Below are 22,073 nucleotides of genomic sequence, written 5' to 3'. Positions count from 1 at the left end.
CACAAACGCCGCAACAGAACTGCCATGAAATGTACAGTATAGTATGACAAGTGCTGAAAACGTTGCACCACCAACGCCTTCAGATGCATTAGCAGTGCCGGACGTACAATCAACACCGACTACCCAAGTGCTAAAAACGCTTGTATAGACTGATAATTTGCTTTCCATTCATTAACGTTGATTAATTTCAGACTGCTGCATTGTAAACGCTGGTATAGTATGGGCCTTACACAATGTTACATTAGTAGTTACAAGTGAATAGAAACATAAATAACTGCATGAAAAATAAAAAATCAACTTTTTTTACATAACATTTTCCCTATAAACTTTGTCACCGGAGGGCAGATTTCAATTTTGCCGGTACATATATGAAGTATGCGGTATAACAAAATTTTCCATCTTATAAAATTTTTTATTTTTTATTTTGATGGCCATTATGAATCTTTAAAATTTATTTTCATTTTGTATAAATTACATTGCTGCACAGAAAATATTTTTTTTCCAAATTCTATGAGGTGGAAAAGTAGCAGCTTCATGGAGCTTCAAAATGATACCTCAAAATTGAAAATCCGTTGGGAAATATGGGAGAAGATACGATTTGAATGATAAAAAGTGGAAACTGAGAAAAAGGCAAAAAACCCCAGAGATGTCACATTTATTTGGGTTGGATATTTCATGCTCATACACCACCATGTGCATCATATATGCTTTTTAGGTATGTTTAGAATAATCTGTAAGACTCATATGGCACCTGGGCCCCCCTACAATAACTGTAGGTATTAGTTGCTCGAAGGTGAGGGTGTCTCCCATCCGTGCATGGTCGGCACAACTTGTAATTTCCACTTGCACCATTTGTTTAGACATTGTAAGGAAAAAAAAAACAAACACAAAAAAACAGTTAAAATAGGCTGGATTGTGACTTGCAAGGCGTGAAACGATGGACGAGATACTCAATACATCCTCCTACCATCACAGTCACATGGACACTGAAATGGAAGGGGAGAGGGTGTGTTCCTGTGTATGCCATAGTACAGTAATACTCCACTTAACAAACAGAATAGGGGGTGTCAAAACTGTTTGTAGAGCAAAAATTCGTTAAGCGGATGTAATTTTCCCATAGGAAATAGTGGAAATAGGGAGGGATGCATTCTGGGCTAGTCCCCAACATACCACATGGGTAAAAAAAAAAAAAAAATTATATATACGTTTGGCAGCATATTGGGCCACCGTTGTAGCACTACTTTTATGATGTCATATGAGTCATTGAAAGTTAGAGGAGCTACGTACAAATTTTCTGACATTCTTGCATTTATGTTCACAAAATAACATTTCTATTAGCTTTTTACAAACCTTGCTCAAAAGAAAGGATTATTTTGTAATGCATAAAGTGAAATCTTGCATGGAATACCAAAAAATAAAGCACAGATGAGATGAGCCACAACGGCGGAGACTCGCGCTCGCTTTTCTTCTTCTTGTGACCCTTTAGCAGTTGTCTTTCATGATATTTGTTTCCACTCCTCTATTGCCTGCTATAATGGATATAATATCTTATTATTCATATACGCTCATGCCATGAGGATAACCTCTACTCTGTGGCACTGAGTGATAGTGAATTATTAAGGAAATACCGCAGTATTTCATTAATATGAATACTAAGATATGATATCCATTATAGCAGGCAATAGAGGAGTGGAAACAAATATCATGGGGAAAGACAACACGCAGGCTAAAAGGGTCACAAGAAGAAGAAGAAGCGGCTGAGTGGCTGTGAGTCTCCCGCTTCGCCTGTGGCTCATCTTCTCTCTGCTTTATTTTTTTGGTATTCCATGTAAGATTTCAATTTATGCATTACAAAACCATCCTTTCTTGGGGGCAAGGTTTGTAAAAAGCTAATAGAAATGTTGTTTTGTGAACATAAATGCATATATAAGACAGTAACACCACTTCCAGAGGTGGTGTTCCCAGCAACATCAGAGCAATCTGATAGCAACCTTGTCACTGTCCCTCCAAGCGTTCATGGATGCCATTTTGCTGCAAGAGGTTGCTCTGACGTTGTTAAAGAATCTTGGATCCAGCTCTAGGAGCGCTAGAGACAGAGGCAGGGAGCCAGCCAATCACAGCGAAGCTGCCGTGTTTGATCCCTCACCCAGCAAATTCAAACACAGAAAATTCGCTAAAATGGATGTGTTTATACATTATGCGGACTTTTGGTCTAACTTTACATAGTACGTTAAACCGGAAATTCGTTAAACGAACGTTAGTTAAGCGGAGTATTACTGTACTAAGTTGTCAATGCCCACCTTTCCTTAGCAAAGAAACCACTTTGTATGGGTTTTTCCATGCTTGTTATCATTTATGGTACAGCGAGGTGGGGTGGGGAGAAGTCCTGGGCTGTGGTGGGAGTGGCAGGGGCCCTTTTAAGTTTAAATACCCCACATATTTTAGAGCATTTCCCCCAAATACTCCATCAGTATGTTTGGGGATGCTCAGGTGGTGTTTTGGGGATTTTCGATATTTTTCAGATTTTTTGATACCATGGCCACCGGACAGTCCCCTTAATAGTATACATTATAGAGAACTAGGATAAAATTTCATGGCTCCTGGAGTTTCACCATGTGTATTGTGTGATACTTCAGGTGTAAAAAAGAAAGTTAGTGTAGTTGGTATAGGTTAGTTGTCAAGGCTTTGGTCCTGATTGCATTTTTACCCAGAAGTTAACTTTGAATCTCACTATTTTGAATTTCGATCAATATTTTCAGAAAAGTCTCAATTATGATTGGGATTCAAGATTTTACTGATCACCATCAGTTAAGGTTTAATAAGTCTCATGCCTCTGGACAAGCATGCACCTTCTGTAAAAATCTCCATATAGTACAGTATATGCACCTTCTGTATATTCTCCATATAATCGCAGTGGAATCATGCGGGCTTGGGGATCCGAGGGATCCCCAAGCACATGGGTTTGAATTCTTTCCACAATCTGAGTGTAGGAAGGACTTCCTTTCTTAAGTTAACAGTTCCCTAATGGATGGCTCTCAGATAGAAAGTATCCAAAAAAACATCCTTTTCCCTAAATATTTCAGAGAAAAGACTACATTGTATAAAAAAATAAAAAAGCCTTACAACATTCCTGCTTTAGACAATCCTCACCTGTTTGCAGACAAGTTTCAGGAGAATCTGGAGGCTCAGCATGGCTGCTAAGAGCTGTTACCAAGTACTCCACAGACACCTGACTTAAGTGGTAAGCTGGAGTTTGCTGAGGTCCTCCTCGAATCAGATGTTGGACTTCCCGCAGCTTGTCGTGCAAACGAGACATGATCTCTTGCAACTTGCGCCCAGCCCTGGCAAGATAAGGACTTATAAAGATGGTTGGTAATATTTAATAGAATTCACGTATTATCTATGTATGAAAAGATACAAGTGTGCAGTATTACCCTATCTATTTTTGGCTAACCATCTGCATAATAGCTAATGTTTTCCTAATCTGACCTAACTGGAGAGTTCTTAAAGTTGCCAGATGTCACAAGCTGAATTATGCTTTCAATAATTGTAAATTCTAGTTTTTTTATTGGTGCCTAAAACAGTTACACATCAATACAATAAGGATATTCCAATGGTATTCCCTATTCAACACAGTCCTAAATTCAACACCTATTGTTTATTTGTGACTTCAAAAAAGAGAGAGAGAGAGAGAGAGAGAGAGAGAGAGAGAGAGAGAGAGAGAGAGAGAGAGAGAGAGAGAGAGAGAGAGAGAGAGAGAGAGAGAGAGAGAGAGAGAGAGAGAGAGAGAGAGAGAGAGAGAGAGAGAGAGAGAGAGAGAGAGAGAGAGAGAGAGAGAGAGAGAGAAATGGGGGCAGGGCAGAGAAGGGAGGAAGGCAGCAGCCAATCAGGAGTTCGCCTGGCTACAGAGGGTGCAGCTTGCCTCCATGAATATAAACCTTATCACTTTTCAATAATATACAGTTGAGTGGCAGCCAACTTGGAGGTTCATAAAATAAAACAAACGTTTAAGAATTTCTAAATTCTATGCTGTAATTTGCAGAGTTTGTTAATCACATAAAATGAATGTTGAGAAGCTTTAACCCTTAAATACGGGGACACATTTTTCTTTGAGATTTGTATATGATGAGACCATTTCATTTTATTGACATTAGGAAGAGTTTATTGAGCTCAGAAGATTAATAGCCAGAGTCTTCACTATCAAATCCCACACATGAGTTTCTGAAGCTGTTTAATCACCACATAGTAAGCAGAATGAATAGTGGAAATGCATCATGGTAATGAAGGGGTAAAATGGGTTGTTAAATCCCACAATTTGGTTTGTTACATTGTGTTCACTGTACATATGTTCCCTTCCATTCTAGTGTAATATACATTTCTTTAATTAGAGCATTATATACAATACATATAAAAGTTGTTTCTTATTGCGTCAGAATGAATTGTAAATGTGTGTAATAAGTGTGAGATGGATAATTTATGGTTTAATTCTTTGACTCTTGTTTATCACATCTTTCCTTAATTACTAATCACTCTAATAAATTTACTTGTTCTACAGCCACCTCCAATCTTTAAACTCCATAAAAATTTAACACACTATTAATTCTATTCATCTTCTTTCTTGTAGATGCTGATAAAGATATTATACATCACTTCTGGTGCTGTTAATAGTTAATAGTTCCGTATAGCAATGAAAGGGTTACACTATAAACGTGAATATTTCTGAGCATTATCAGATTGGTTTCATGGATTTGAAATTTTCACTAATTGTGAAAACCCTTGGAATGGGGGTTGGGAAACTCCGGTCTTCGGGGTGTATAAGGCCCACAGGGTCATTTGATCAGGCCCGTAATGCTGTTGAGAAATGCTACTTCATAAAACCTTAAGAGTCATGAATGAATAACATATAATGTATTCATATCATGTACAAGCCCACATGTCACTTAAAGTTAGTTATCAATGAACTCAGAAAGTTACAGCATCATAACCTTAAATTCACAAAATAAGTTAGTGATAAATATAGTTACATTAAAGGTAAGTTGGAAATGTGAAAAAAAACTATTCTTTTTATGGCCTGCAACCTGTGTTAAAAATATTCAAGTGGCCCTTGACAGGATGTAGGTTCCTTAAACTTGCTCTTAAACATATCTTTGTAAATAGCAAGGAAACACTATACAGTAGAGACTCAATACTCAAACTTAATTTGTTCCAAATGGCTGTTCAAGTATCAAAAAGTTTGACTACCGATACCTATAAATCAGGTAATTCATTCTAACCTTAGCAAAACCTTAAGTTTACAAAAATTTCAATGTATTTTTTATGCTTTGATTTGTACTTAATGTAAGTGAAGGCTGGTGATGGATAATGTAGAAGAGGAGGAGAGAAGGGTGGGGAGGAGGAGGGAAGCTATTTGACGGAGGACAAGTCACCATCCATATAAAATGCCTGGTAACTCAGTATGATTCTTATGGATCCTCTACTGGAGGGCACTCGCACTCACACCAGTTTCCTTATTTTCACTACTAAATAAACTCATTGCTGCCATTGTAAGTTTCTAAACGAAAAACTACAAGACAGAATGCAGAAGAATGTTGTTGTTCTCTCGACTGTGGTGTTGTGGCGGGACTATGGATTTGCATTGGAATCTGGTATACCAAAATACAGGTATTTTAGCATTGGTAAAACTGGTATTACTGGTATCAGAACAGAACAACCAAGAATGCGGCTGTTTGAGTACCAGGTCGAACTTTAATATTTGAGTATTGAAAAGTTTGACTTTTAAGATGCTTGAGTATTGAGTCTTCACTGTATATGTGAAAATTACTCTAAACTACATCCCCTCCCTTTCTCATTAGATTGAACTGACAATGCATTGGGTAAAAGATGTACATATTTCTTAGAGATGCTACTCTTTCAAGATACTTGCTAACATGGACTAATTGGGGGATAGGATGGTCTGATAAATGCAAATGTCAGACTTATACAAATTCCCTTTCGCCATCCACCTACAAACCCACCCACCCACACACACACACACAACATTGGAGCAGAGAAGGGAGAGAGGGGATCTCATACAAGTTTATAAATTGATAAACGGAATGGACCAAGTGGACAATGAGTACCTGATCCTGAGAGGAGAATATGCCAGTCGAAGCACAAGATCGCATAGTAAGAAGCTGAGGAAGGGAAGATGTGTAAGAGATATTAAAAAGTATAGTTTCCCGCAAAGATGTATTGAGACGTGGAATAGTTTGAATGAAGATGTAGTGTCTGTAATGAGTGTGCATACTTTTAAAGTAAGATTGGATAAGTGTAGATATGGAGACGGGGCCACATGAGCATAAAGCCCAGGCCCTGTAAAACTACAACTAGGTAAAGTACACACACACACACACACACACACACACACACACACACACACACACACACACACGTGGAAGTGGTCAACGCAAGGAATATTCATGATTTTAAGTAGCTCTTTTCCGTATGTTACAATTAGGTAAATACAATTAGGTAACACACACACACACACACACACACACACGCTCAGTGGTTAGAGCGCTGGCTTCAAGCCAGATGACCGGGTTCAATTCCCCGGCCGGGTGGAGATATTTGGGTGTGTCTCCTCACGTAGCCCCTGTTCACCTAGCAGTGAGTAGGTACGGGATGTAAATCGAGGAGTTGTGACCTTGTTGTCCCGGTGTGTGGTGTGTGCCTGGTCTCAGACCTATCCCAAGATCGGAAATAATGAGCTCTGAGCTCGTTCCGTAGGGTAATGTCTGGCTGTCTCGTCAGAGACTGCAGCAGATCAAACAGTGAATTACAAAAATCAGACTTTAGCGTGTGGTGCTGGATTTATTTATTTAATTTTTGGGGGATTAAAAGTTTTGGGATTACTATTGTCTCTCCAAAACCTTCAGACCCTAATTTATAAGATAGTGCAATTTATCTTTTGTTAACTAAATATCATTCTTGCCAGGATGGCATTTTTAAATGTCTCGTGCGGTTGCGTCATAGCATGACTCCAGTATACTATAGCCAGACGTCAAGAGGGGAGGTGAGTCATTTAGCTCTCTACTTTTTTAGAAAGAACGTCCTTACAAGCATAAATTAATGAGAATTAGAATCAGAAACTTCAAGAAGAGATGACAAAAAAAAAAAAAAAAAAAAAAAAGTATCATTGTGAGACAGCTGGACCTTGAACCTTCGCCTCCCCTGTCATGCATGTTATATCTGCCACCGAGACCCTCACCTCACCCCACGCCTCACTGCTATACTTCTCCACCCTCTCTCTATATCATAAGACTGCTATGATCTTTTCAAACACAGCTTTTTTCTCACTACCTTCATCATGACAACTATACATCACACAACTCTCACAATAACACTATTACAAAAGATTATTTTGAGACAGGTATAAAACTCAACAAGATGAGTAATAATTACTTCACTGTATCATTATCTTACTTCAGCACACTAATAACAACTCAGAGAGTGTTCAATTCAGTTGTAAAACAGCAGATTGTCGTAATGCTGTTGATGGTGCCTTCCAAACCCTCACATACGAGTGAATAATATTTTCTAGCAGAGCAGGGATCTGATGCATTATCATCCTATCATGCTCCAGGAAGTCATCATTATATACACAATCATGTGTGAAAATTTCATGTCAATCAGATGAATACAAATAGCAAAACAAGGATGAAATTATGAAAAATCTTTGAGGGAATATCTTGAAAAGTGGTATTCTACACATTAAAAATTTTCACAAAACCGGTATAAACTCTGATTGACTTTTATTTGGTATCACTTTAAACTACAACTAAAATGCAATTTTTAGTTGGAATTAGATTTTTGATAATGTCAATAGAAAATGAGATACAGGAAAGTGGGGGAGGAAAAAAATGAAGGTGCAGTTCTGCTCTTTAGTCCCTAGGTTGGTCAAAGATTTATTGCAAAATTTGAGTTACTGAGGTTCAACAGTATAGATATTTCACAATTATCTGAGAAGAAATTTTGTGCTTTGGTGTATAATGTCATGATACATTTCTTTATACTTAATCATTCAACCATTACTGTGCTTTCTCTTGTATCGCATTTGAAACAAAAAGATGACAAACACGTGCTGGATCAACTCACTTTGAGGTGAGATAAGGTGGTGGTTTGTCTCGTGGCAGACTCAACAAGTGGCCACTGTGAGGATTTCCTGGGACCGGAAGAAGTAGAGTCTGAATGAGAAGAGCAGTGATGCCACGCACAGCCAAGGAAAGACTCTGTACAAGAGGAAAAAATACTTGGTGATCACTCATGAAGAGCTGGATTTGGGTTAATGAAATCAGCCTACATTTTGCATTTAAGAAATCCACTAAATGAAAAGTATAATGTCTACTTATAACTAGGATTGAAAGATGAAAGCCTCATGTCTTAAAAGAAAGCAGTTATAAACCATGAAAGACTATCGACCAAATTGATGCAACAAACAGGCACACCTACACACCTATAAGTGAACAATTTTAATTTAAAATCAGTGGCAATTTTACCAGGTTTATGAAGGGTAACTCTTCAGGTGGGGTGTTCTCACTTGGAGTTGAGTTGAGTACTGACAATAAGGCCATCCATGTCTCCTCAAACTGCTGTCGTCCAATCCAGCCAAACAGTTCCACTCTGGAAGACGAAACAAGGTGAAATTCTGCTCAACTATAAAACTAGTCTTGCATTTTATCAATCAGTATATTCATGTACGTTAATTTATTTCAAGAAATTCATTGACATTTACCTGAAGATGAATTCCTTGAGAATGTCTGCCTCTTGAAGATAGTCCACTGGGATGGGTGGGAGAGAGGTGTTGTGTTCCCCAGAAAATTGAGGAGCCCAACCAAGGGCCCAAACATCAGGGGGTACACGCACCACACTGTTGAGAGCAGGAACTCGCCCTACACCCATGGTTATACCCCTATAGAAGACATAGGCATCTCAGTGTGTTGTGGTAAGTGGAGAAAGAAGCTTAAATCATATCTAAAAAAAAAAGAAGTTCTTCCACATGAGTTGTGGCAATTTTGAATAGACATAAAAATATTGGATGTGAAGCTGAGCACTAAAACAATAACCAAATATCAGGGTAATACCATTGCTATTCTTTTATCACATAATCATCAGAGGTTTCATTTACAGAGATGGGAACAGTTAACTTGGAAAACCTGATAATGTCCATTAGAGATAATGATGATGCGGCAGATGTATAGTATAGGCCAGAACAATAAATAAATCAGAGCAAAGAATCACCACAAACCATGATATGAAAAAGAGGTGAGGAGATGAGTGCATTATTGTAGCAGCATAAAATGGTACGCTAAAGTGATTTGACTATACAGCAAGAATGTAAAGTTTTCTTTTGCTTTTATCTGGCTTTCTCTAATGAAAAATGACTAAGATGGTACATCTCAATGGAAGACTTCAGTTTTGGCTTTTGTGTGGATGTCCGTCCTACCTGTGGACAGTAGCCAAAATAGGACACATTTGCCTGAGGATCAATGTGTATGAAATAAAACTATATAATCATAGCCCACAGAGAATGGCAGAGAGTGATTTGTTAAAAAGAGTTGTCAATCTGAATATAGTTGGTAATATTTCTAGAGATACATTCAAAGATGGAATAATCCACAAAAATGCCAAAAATTTGGTTATGTACGTATCAGTAATGTAGTGGACATTCACATCTGTGGAAGATCTGCATTTAAAGTATTATCTGCATCTACATCAATATCAGCAACGATATTTTCAAATCATAAAAGCTGCACCACCAATGCCTATGCATCTAAAACATATAGGTTGCAGATCTGTGTGTGTGTGTGTATTTACCTAATGTTATTTACCTAGTTGTATTGTACAGGGTTCAAGCAGGGTTCATAGTGTCATCTCCATTTATCCAGTTTTTCTTTTTAAAGTTATGCACATTATATGCTGTAACAACTTCATCACTCAATGCATTCCACTTCTGCACCATTCTATGTGGAAAATTGTATTTTACAATATCTTTCACACACTGACTCATCCTAATCTTCTTTACATGTACTCTTTTCCTTCTATCTTCTGTCACCAGCACCAGGTCTTCCTTGTTTATCTTTTCAATGCCATTGACTATCTTGTACATTGTATTAGGTCTCTTTGTTCTCTTCTATCTTGTAAGGTTGGCAGTCCCATTTCCTTCATATGTTAGGTTATTTAGTTCAACCACTATCTTTGTATCAATCTTCTGAATCCTTTCTAGTCTTCTTATATCTTAATAAGAGCTCAAAGACCACACCACTGCTGCATATTCTAGCTTTGGACGTATCATACTTGTGATAAATTTTTTCATCATATCTTTGTCCATGAATTGAAATGCCACACTTATACTAGTCAACATTTTATATAATAATCCAAATATCTTCTTAATGTGTTTTTTGGGGTTCAGATTTTCCTGTCTAATCACTCCCAGATCTTTTTCCTCTTCAGTCTTTATAATTTGTTCCTTTCCTATCAGATTGTTCCATACCAGTCTTCTCTTACTCTTTCCTAGTTCCATTATGTGACATTTCTTGGCATTGAACTCCAATTTCCACTTCTTACTCCACTCACAGACTTTGTTTATATCTTCCTGTAACAGCAAACAGTCCTCCCAGGGTTTGATTACTCTTAGCAGCTTTGCATCACCAGTAAATAAATTAATATAACTGTTTAGCCCATTGTGAATATTTACATAAATCTTAAACATTGTAATAGCGGCTAACACTGACCCTTGTGGCACTCCACTTGTTACTTTACCCCAAGATGAGTATGTATCTCTGATCAGTCTCCCTGTCCTTCAAATAATCCCCTATCCAGTCTAACAAAGTTCCTCACAGTCCTCTTATGTTCTCTAGTTTCCAAAGTACAGGGGATTCTCGTGATTTGACCGTTCGCAGTTTGAATTATCGCCAATTTGAACTCAATTCATTAATACCCAATCCTCAAGGTTCAACCGGCTGACTCCCCAATTCGACATTGATGTCTCGTGCCACCCACCCGGTCAAATCTGCCGCCACCCCAAATTTGCTCTAAACCCGCCAGAAGGAAGTGTAAACCCTGTGGTGTCGCTTAAGGCAGCGTCACACTACCACTTTTACGTCAACTTTCTGAAGACTGTCAACTTTTGTCCACGCTGGTCATCACACACTAGCTCACTTCTGCCTTTGTCGTGTTTGTCAACTGTAAACAAACATGGTGGCCCTTCATTCCCAGCAAGACGTTGCTATTTTTGGCCTTTAATGCTATCTATGAGAAACTCATCAGACAGCTTTGTCCACACATAAACAACAGAGCTGCTCATCTTGGCCAGTTGTTCCTTGAAAGTTCTGCCTTGGAACGTCGCAGTCCCAGACAAATGTAAACAAACAACTGAACTACTTTTCACTGTTAGGCTAAGACAAAAAATATATATATACAAATATATTTACATCTACTTATCAAGATTCAACTGATTTGAGATTATAGCATCATTCCAATTAACAAGAAAACTAATTTTACTATAAAAGTGTTAATTAGAAACCACAGATCTTAATTTGACTAAAAATTGACGCTAGAGGAAAATGGTGCGTGTTGTCTGACTCAAGACGATGGAAAGCCACCTCCAGCCCCAGCCCTAAGAAGCACAATTTCCTGCCTTTCAAAGATAAGCTTGAGCTTATAAGAAAATGTGAGGCAGGTATAGCTCACAGTGTCGTTGCAGTGCAAATAGGTGTTCCTAGATCAACAGTATCAACAATTTGGAAGAACAGGGACAAGTACCACGAGACCACTGCAAGTGTTTTTATTTCCAAAAATGTACTGTACAGCATCCTAAAAAATGTGTTTAATATAAAAAGTTAGATATAAATGAAGCCTTTAACCCATAAAGTACAGGGAGCTGATTTACTTTCCATCTGTTACAGTGGGGAAAAATCACACCCGTCAAAAATGCTTATTTCTCTGTGTTATTCTGAGTACAACGATGTAGTTTTCAACATGTTATGACCTCTGAGAGCAAAATTCCCCCTGAACCCGTGGCAGAACCTGCTGCTAAGAACTACCTCCCCAAGCTCTGATAACAGTGCGCGTGCTCTCTCTCTCTCTCTCTCTCTCTCTCTCTCTCTTCAGGCCTTTGAATTTGATGTAAAAGTAGGAATTTTGCATTTTCATGTCATGAAAATGCGAACTCAGATGCAGGCAACCCCCATTTAACGAAGGGGTTACCTTCCTAAAAAACACTTCGTTAAGCGAACCGATTATAACAAGTTTAACCCCTCATTTGAACTTCCATTGAGAGTAAGCAAAGCGAGAGTGCATCATAGTACAGTAAAAGGTTTAATGAAAGTAAAAATTATGAAGTTAAACATTTAGGTAGTTTAATTTAAGTCATAATAATGTACACTAATGTATGTATGTACGTAACTTTATAATGTTGATGATCTTAACTTTATGAAGGGAGGGAGAGTGAAACGGGAAATACACTAACCGGCAACCTGTGGAATGTAAACAAAGTGCGCATCATGGTACTGCATACAAAACTTATGTACCACATTTCCACAAGGCTTTCCATTTTATTCATTGTAGAATCATGAGTTCTGGTGGTTCTTTTAGCTTGCAAGGAAGATGAGGTCTCACTAGCCTTCTTAATAGAGTCTCTTGACTTGAAAATAGTAGGCAGTAGATGGAGTCAAGCCATGGTGGGAAGCAATGTTATTAGTTTTCTGGCTTTTCTCTTGTCTGTGAATAATACCCAGCTTCACTTTGAGAGTAAGACACTTCCTGGTCTTCTTAGGAACGTTAGGCCACATTGCAGGGTGTTTTGGTGGTAAGTTGAACTAAGGAAGATGAGCTACTGGTGATGCTGTTATGTTTTGACTGGGCAGTGAGTGGTGCGTGTGATCTTGATCTTGATCTTGATGCTACAGGTGACACAGAATTTCTTCTGAGTCAGGTCTTTGTATCGGCAGAGCCTGTGTTGTCCACAAGAGGCTTGATCTTGATCTTTATTCTACAGGTGTCTCAGGATTTCTCCTGAGGCAGGCCTTAGTACCAGCAGCTCTTGATGTATTCAAAAGCCTGTCAGCTTGCATGATACAGTGGGGCTTTCAAATTTGGAAAAAAAAATACCTAGATAAAACTTCGTTAAAGCGAGTTTGGTGTTCGTTAAACGAGCAGATGGTAGTAAAATGAAACCTTCGTTATAGCGAAATTTCGTTGTGTGAACCTTCGTTAAACGGGGGTTGCCTGTATATGAAATGATGTGCAAAACAGGAAAAGAAAAAGAAACCACATATTACACGTATTGTGGATTTCTATAATTTGAATCTGGCAACTCTTATTAACAATGGGAGTCACATGACTTGGCCGACAAGCACAGTTTTGTAGAGGAAACCAGGAGTGACACACACCAGCGCATTGCTCGAGGGGAATAGGCTATGTGAGGAGGTTTATGAACGTCGGTGTGAGGGTTGGTCACTGTCTCCCAGATCACTATCAGAACCACTACTGGAGTCTTCACTTTCTTCTGTCTCAACATAAAAATCAGTCTTAATTTTCATCACTCCTCAATGTCACTACCGAGTAACACTGACATAACATCACTCGGAGTACTGTTTCCTCCCTCCGGGTCATGGGGGTTACCAGATGTTGCCTTGAATTGGAAAAGATGACCTATTGTGTGGGAACATATGTCTCAAGGCTCAGGGAGGTGAGCAAGAAAAATTGCCAGGTACCTCCACCTGACCTAGGACCATCAGTGAGGGGGAGAGATTCAAACGTTTAGTGTGGAAGCATCATGATTCCCAGAACTATCCCCGCCTCTCCGCATGCGACACTACAAACGTCTTGAAACAATAACTGTATGTTAAGGGTTAATAGTACTGATTTAGTTAAAGTAAGTGTTTTTTAGAGGTTATAGTGATATTTTGGGGGGTCTAGGCTGGAGGTTGGTCCCTATCCCCCTAATTCTTAAGAATCTTATAGGAAAAAAATCTATCTATCTATCTATCTATCTATCTATCTATCTATATATATATATATATATATATATATATATATATATATATATATATATACAGGCAACCCCCGTTTAACGAAGGTTCACACAACAAAATTTCGCTACAACGAAAGTTTCATTTTACCACCATCTGCTCGTTTAACGAACCCCAAACTCGCTTTAACGAAGTTTTATCCAGGTAATTTTTTCCAAGTTTGAAAGCCCTGCCATATCACGCAAACTGACAGGCTTTTGAATATACCAGGAGCTGCCGATACTAAGGCCTGCCTCAGGAGAAATCCTGGGGCACCTGTAGAATCAAGATCAAGATCAAGATCAAGCCAGCGTGTGAACTCATTTTTTGTGCTCCCATCCTCGCTGTTTAGCGAGTTTCACTATCACCATGGCCTCCACTAGTGGTTCGGGGGGTGCTGATTTTTGTGAAGGTGGCAATGTTGCAGCTGTAAATGAGGACTTGAAATGGGGACTTTGGGCGGACGAAAGACTGATTGGTATTTTTCCCTATTTAAAGTAGTATTCAAATTTGGCAAAATTCCAATTTAGCGATGGTTTCGGCAGACTAATAGGATCGCTAAATGTGGGGCTTACTGTATATATATATATATATATATATATATATATATATATATATATATATATATATATATATATATATATATATATATAAATACACTAGACCCTCGAAACAATGGACAAATGCATGCACGACCCTGTCCGTAGATTGCAAAAGTCCGTTCTTTGCAAAAGTACGTAAAAAACTATAAAATGTACGTAAAATATGTAAAATGTTCTAGTTTTCATATTAGTTCAAGCTTAGCAGCCACTGGAAGGGCCTTTCTATTATGCTTCACTGGTTTACTAGGTTTAGGAGGCATTTTGGATAGGTTAACCCATTTGCCCCGGAAGTTAGAAAACACGCGCCGCGCTCCATCTGGGCGGCCCGCACGCGCCAAGATTTGAAGCTTCAGTATTGAATAATCAATGTTTTAGCCATAAACTCAATATATTCATCACATACTATATATCAGGATGTGTAAAAATATTTGTATGTTACAATACATTTCCCATTGCTATGCTAAAAAGAAATACAATACAAAATTTTACTTTTTATATTTCATTACGTTTTTTTTATCATTACAGTTCGGGAGATATCTCCCTGAATCTCTTGGGTGGTGGTGCTGTGATGGCGGAGGTGGAGGGCTGTGAGGCAAAGGCTGAGATGGAGGGGAGTGCGGTGAAGCCGGAGGTGGAGGGCTGTGAGGGAAAGGCTGAGGTGGAGGGGAGTGCGGTGAAGCCGGAGGTGGAGGGCTGTGAGGAAAGGCTGAGATGGAGGGGTGCGGTGAAGCTGGAGGTGGAGGCTGTGAGGAAAGGCGGAGGTGGAGGGAGTGCGGTGAAGCTGGAGGTGGAGGCTGTGAGGAAAGGCGGAGGTGTGGGGAGTGCGGTGAAGCTGTGAGGAAAGGCGGAGGTGGTGGAGGGCTGTGAGGAAAGGCGGAGGTGGAGGGAGTGTGGTGAAGCCGGAGGTGGAGGGCTGTGGCCTGGTGGTGGTGAGGGTGGGCAGAGGAGGTGTCTTGCATTGGGTGGTGGGAGTGGTGGCTCCAGGTATAGCAAATGGCAACATATACCTGTCATGCAAAATATACATTATTTCAAACGAAATAAATTGTGAACAACAGAGAGAGAGAGAGAGAGAGAGAGAGAGAGAGAGAGAGAGAGAGAGAGAGAGAGAGAGAGAGAGAGAGAGAGAGAGAGAGAGAGAGAGAGAGAGAGAGAGAGAGAGAGAGAGAGAGAGAGAGAGAGAGAGAGAGAAGCTTCAATATGTCAGCACACACACACACACACACACACTGGGTTCATAACCCAGAAAAGTACAGTAAGAAAGGACTAAAGAAACTTACGTATGAGCGGAATGTAATGTATTCCAACATAAATGGAGTGATATCGGGGATTTTAGAACTCAACGATTACTTGAGGGACAAGAACCCAGATATTGTGGGTCTTACTGAAACAAAACTGAGAGAGGGAGAAGACCTGATGATGGTTGGAGAAGGGAAATATAATGTTTGGAAAAGAAATAGAGTAGGTAAGATGGGAGGAGGAGTGATGTTGCTGGTTAAAAAGATATAAAGGTGGATCAAGTGAAAGAAGGTATGGGAAAGGCAGAAGTGCTAAAGATCAGAGCAGAAACTAATGAAGGAAAAAGAGGCACTACATAGTGGTGTACGTACCACCTAAGACAAATGCATGGTCAGTACAGGAATATGAAGAAATGATAAGTGATACAGGAACATGTCTGGAAGAAATGTTGGGTGGCTGTGAACGAACTATAATGATGGGAGATTTTAATTGTAAAGAGGTGTGTTGGGAGGACTGGTCAATGGAAGGATCAGAGACAACATGGGAAATACACTATTGACACTGGCAATGGAAAATGTGTTAACTCAGTGGGTCAAAGAAGATACTAGGTTTGGAGGAGAGGGAGCATCGTCAAGACTGGACTTGGTCTTTAGTACAGAGCCAATGGTCATTGAGGAGATGAGGGTGGAGTGCCCTTTAGCAAAGAGTGATCATGCAGTTTTGGAGTTCAAGGTGATAGATGAAGAGAAATCTAGAAGAAATGAAGAATATAAAGTGGGAAGATGGAATTATGCCAAGACAGATTTTGGAAACCTAAAGAAATTCTTTCAAGAGACAAATTGGATGAAATTCAAGAGTGCTAAGGAGCAAATGAAAAGTGGAAGGAATTTATAAAAATATACAAAGAAGGTGAGAAAAATTTGTACCAATAAGACAACATAGAGAAGTTGGAAAGCAGGACTGGTTTAACGATAGATGTGAAAAGGCTAGAACAAGAAAAGAGGATGCATGGAAGAGGTGGAGAAGGAAAAGACGGATTAAGCAGTGGGAAAGTTACAAAAGAGCAAGAAATGAATATGTGTTGATTAGAAGAGAAGAAAGAAAGAAACAAGAAAAGGATATAATTGATAAATGTAAAGACCAACCAAGGCTTTTTACAGACATGTGAACAACAACATCAAAAATAGAGAAAGTATTGAAAGTTTAGAAGTAAATGGAGTATGCAGTGAAGATCCCAGGAAATGGCAGAGGCTATGAATGGATGCTTTCGGAAGGTATTCACAAAGGAGACTGCTTTTGACAAACCACTGGTAATGGAACAGAAAGGGATTATGAAGGAGTTTCAAGTAACTGTGGAGGAGATCAAGAATATGATGGGGAGTTTAGAAGTGAGAAAAGCTGTGGGACCTGATGGGGTATCAGGATGGATTTTAAGAGAATGCAGGAGCAACTGGCAGAAAAAGTTTGTGAAGTAATTGATGCCTCATTAAGGGAAGGTGTAGTGCCCCAAGACTGGAAAAGAGCTAACATTGTCCCAATCTATAAATCAGGTAACAAGAGAGACCCATTGAACTATAGACCAGTGTCACTTACAAGTGTGGTAGCTAAGATGTGTGAGAGGGTGGTGAAGAATAGATGGACAGACTTCTTGGAGAAAAATGACATACTTTGTGAGTGTCAATTTGGTTTTAGAAAAGGGCGTTCATGCACGACAAACCTGATATGTTACTATTCGAGGGTGATAGATGTAATACAGGAAAGAGATGGTTGGGCTGATGGAATATATCTGGATTTAAAAAAGGCCTTTGATAAGGTACCACACCGGAGACTGATCTGGAAACTTGAAATGGTAGGAGGAGTGCATGGCAGTTTACTAAAATGGATGGAAGACTTTTGGTAGGAAGAGAAATGAGAACAATAATTAAGGACAGACCATCAGAATGGGGATTGGTGGAGAGTGGAGTTCCACAGGGATCAGTGTTGGCACCAGTAATGTTCGCGGTCTACATAAATGACATGGTGGATGGGGTGTCCAGTTATGTGAGCCTATTTGCAGACGATGCAAAATTGTTAAGAAAAGTGAGATGTGACAAAGATTGCGAACTACTCCAGGAAGACTTGGACAGAATATGGAAATGGAGCTGTACATGGCAAATGGAGTTCAACACGACAAAATGCAAGAAATTAGAGTTTGGCAAGAGTGAAAGAAGAATCAGGAGTATGTACAAGATAGGAAATGAAGACATAAAACCAGTCATGAAGAAAAGACCTTGGGGTGACAATTACCAATGACCTATCGCCAGAGAGACATATAAACAAAATAATTGGAGAAGTATTGAACTTATTGAGGAACATAAGAGTGGCGTTCGTATATTTAGATGAAGAAATGATGAAGAAAATAATTACTGCAATGATAAGACCGAGGCTTGAATATGCAACAATACAGTGGGCTCCGAACTTAAAGAAACACATAAGGAAACTAGAGAAAGTACAGAGGGCTGCAACAAAATGGTGCCTGACTTAAGAGATTTGACTTATGAAGACAGACTGAAAAGAATGCAACTTCCGACCCTGGAAAACAGAAGAGAAAGGGAGACCTGATAGCAATATACAGAGTGATGATTGGCATGGAAAAAATGGATAGGGAAGATCTGTGTATGTGGAATGAAAGAATGTCGAGAGGGCATGGGAAAAAACTAAAAATGGCCACTTATAGGAGAGATGTGAAAAAATATAGCTTCCCCCATAGAAGGGTGGAAGCATGGAATAGTTTAGACGTGGAAGTGGTCAACGCAAGGAATATTCATGATTTTAAGAAAAAGCTGGACATTAATAGATATGGAGACGGGACAACACGAGCATAGCTCTTTTCCCGTATGTTACAATTAGGTAAATACAATTAGGTAAATACACACACACACACAAACAAAAAAAAAATAAAATAAATAAAAAAAAAAAAAAAAAAATAACTGCAGAATTTATTTAATTTCGGAAGGATTTAAAATTTTGGGATTACCTTTGTCTCTCTGAAACCTTCAGACCCTAAATTACCAGATTGTGTAGTTCATTTTTTGATAATTAAATGCCCTTCCTACCAGGAAGCCATTTTTAAATGTCTAGTATGGTTATGTCATAGCGTGACTCACGCCTTACACAATACATGGCCAGGCGTCAGAAATAGTGTCCTTACAGGCATAAATTGATGAGGATTAGAATCAGAAACTTCAAGAAGAGAAGACAACAAGAAACAAAGAAATGTATCATTGGGAGAAAGTTTTTCTCAACTCTCCAATTGCTAACTCTGTACAAGGGCCTTATCCGTCCTTGTATGGAGTACTCTTCGCATGTTTGGGGATTCCACTCACACAGTTTTACCAGATAGGGTGGAATCAAAAGCTTTTCGTCTCATTAACTCCCCTCCTCTGACTGCCTGTTTTCAGTCTCTTTCTCACAGCTGAAATGTTGCATCTCTTTCTATCTTTTATCACTGTTTTCTTGCTAACTGCATGCCTCCCCTCCTCCTGCAGCCTTGCTGCACAAGGCTTCTTCTTCCTCTCATCCCTGTTCTGTCCAACTCTCTAATGCAAGAGTTAACCAGTACTCTCAATCATTCATACCTTTCTCTGGTAAATTCTGGGATTCCCTGCCTGATTCTGTATTTCCGTCTTCCTTGACTTCTTTTAAGAGGGAGGTTTCAAAACATTTGTTCCTTAATTTTGGTTAACTCTTCACTTCTTTAGAAGGAAACTAGCACTCACATGGGCCTTTTTTTTATATTTTCTGCCTTTGGCTGGGTTCCCTCCTGAGAAAAAAAAAAAAAAAAAAAAAAAAAAAAAAAAACCCTCGCTTCCCCTCTCCCTTCTGTCATGTGCGTGTTATCTTCCTCTCCAAGACCCTCTTCTCACCCCACACCTTACTACTACGCTTCTAAACCATCTCTCTAAATCATAAGTCAGGTATTGTCTTTTCAAACACTGTTTATTCTTGCTACCTTCATCATCACAACTATACATGGAGATGGGCCCACACGAGCGTAAAGCCCAGGCTCTGTAAAACTAGAATTAGGTAAATACAACTAGGTAAATACAACTAGGTAAATACATCACACAACTCTCATAATAACACTATTACAAAAGATTACGTTGAGACAGGTATAAAGCTGGACTAGACGGGTAATAAATATTTTACTGTATCATTATCTAACTTTAACACACTAATAATGACTCAGAGAGTGTCCAGTTTAGTGGTAAACCAGCAGATTGCTGTGACGCTTTTAAATAATATTATCTAGAGAAGTGGGGATCTGATGCATTATCATCCTATCATGCTCCAGGAAATCACCATTGAATAAACAATCATGTCTGAAAATTTCATGTGAATCAGATGAATACAAACAGCAAATCAATGATGAAATTATGAAAAATCTTAAGGAGTGAATGTCTCAAAAAAGTGTTTTTTTACACCACAAATTTTCATAAAATTGGTATAAACTCTGATCGACTCTGTTTGGTTTCATTTTAAACTACAACTTAAATGCAATTTTTTGTTAAAGTAAAATTTTTGATAATGTCAATAGAAAGCAAAATAAAAGTGAAAAAAAAAAAAAAAAAAAAAAAAAAAGTGGATAGTTCAATTCGGACTTTAGTCCCTAGGTCGGTCAGAGTCTGACTTATTGCAAAATCCAAGTTATCAGGGTCCGAGTTATCAAGGTTCAACAATATAGTGCACACTGGGTGCGACAGGCTTTGCAGTATGTCATGCTAAAGTTCTGCTAACATGGTCAACATACACATGTCCATCAACAATTATGATAATGATGATGGTGATGAAGAACTGACAAGAGAGAAACACTACATGAAGAAATTATTAGTAATGATGGCAAAATAGTATGATTGAGAAAGATATGAAATGGAGAATGAAGAGAAAAAATAATAAGATAAATTACTAAAGAGTATATAAGATGAATGTCAAAGTATACACTTACCTGATGGGCTGAGCAACACAAGGAGGCAGATGACGCAGATTGCCTGTTTCCAGCCACACTACAAGCTGCATTAACCTGCGGCATGCCACCAGCAGGCTACTTTCACCACCATTTAGGCACTGGGTGAGTGGTACAGGTAGACTGCCATGAGAGAGAGAGTGAAATGACATTCAGAATCTAAAATAATTCATAACTTTGGGTATTCTGGCTTTAGTTGTTTTCATTTATATCAAATCCAGCTAAAGACCCAAACAAAGAAAATATCAAAAGTTCTTACTATATATAAAATCTTTATACAATCTTTCAAAAACATGATAAGAGATACCTGATAGGCTCAAACCATCAGCCTATGTCTCACTCTGGCCCACCTCTGAACCCATACCTTGGCAATGCTCTTGGCTTGACAAGGTAGGAAGTCGCAGCATGCAAACCTGCCACCACTGAACACACATAGGATGTCCTGTCTGAGAGTCCCAGGAGACCCACTAGAGTGCCACAGCGGAGCACAGCATCCACACAGCTGAGACACAGGCTGGCCACCTCAATACTAACACTGCCTAGCCAAACTTGCCAGTGCAGGTACTAAGGATAGAAAGATATTTCAGTAAAATCAATTATTCAAAACAAAACAAACACAGAGAATCTAATTAAAGAAAATGAACTAATGCAGGAAATAATGTATGAAACTCCAAAATCAATAAATATTAGAATTTAAAAGTTAGTGTTAAGTTCATCCCAGCAAAGATGTGTCTTGAAATAGTCAACTCTCAATTAATGTGACTTTGAATAATGCAATTTTTATTTAATGCGACTTGATTTTTAATGAGATACAATTAAGTAACGCAATTTATTATTCAATTTAGCACAGGTGAACTTGACTCGACAATGTCATGCACACCCACACTACTTCTGGGAGGAACTGCACTGAGATGCTCTCAGATGGATTCTTAAACAATATTTTCCACTTTTGTCAGTAGAAGGATACCACCCAGGAGAAATATGTATTCTTAAGAGCGAACGCTGCCTTCCCATAGCTCAGGAAGGCAACGATCAGGCAGGATTTACCTTTGCCGCAAAGGTGAACCAAGACCCATGTCTTCATCATTACCTTGCATAAATGTTGCCTAATTACCTATTATTATTAGTTTTTAGTGAACTAATGGACTTTAGAAACATAAGAATATACAGGTTATTGTT

At 38.8% G+C, this 22,073-nt stretch overlaps 1 protein-coding gene across 4 annotated transcripts in view; it reads right to left on the bottom strand.

Annotated features, from left to right (window-relative positions):
* Positions 1-22,073, bottom strand: part of LOC123502590 (huntingtin-like) — a 420,122-nt gene that overhangs the window by 40,576 nt on the left and 357,473 nt on the right. For all 4 annotated transcript variants that reach the window (XM_045251746.1, XM_045251745.1, XM_045251744.1 and 1 more), the window contains 6 exons: positions 21,259-21,458; positions 20,877-21,017; positions 8,774-8,950; positions 8,538-8,661; positions 8,137-8,270; positions 3,151-3,341 (listed from right to left, as the gene is read on the bottom strand). In XM_045251746.1, coding sequence (XP_045107681.1) covers positions 3,151-3,341; positions 8,137-8,270; positions 8,538-8,661; positions 8,774-8,950; positions 20,877-21,017; positions 21,259-21,458 — 967 coding nt within the window. The remainder of the gene's footprint in view (positions 1-3,150; positions 3,342-8,136; positions 8,271-8,537; positions 8,662-8,773; positions 8,951-20,876; positions 21,018-21,258; positions 21,459-22,073) is intronic.

This window comes from Portunus trituberculatus, chromosome 12 (assembly GCF_017591435.1).
Source record: "Portunus trituberculatus isolate SZX2019 chromosome 12, ASM1759143v1, whole genome shotgun sequence".
NCBI lineage: Eukaryota > Metazoa > Arthropoda > Malacostraca > Decapoda > Portunidae > Portunus > Portunus trituberculatus.
This window is presented reverse-complemented; position numbering and strand designations above follow the sequence as displayed.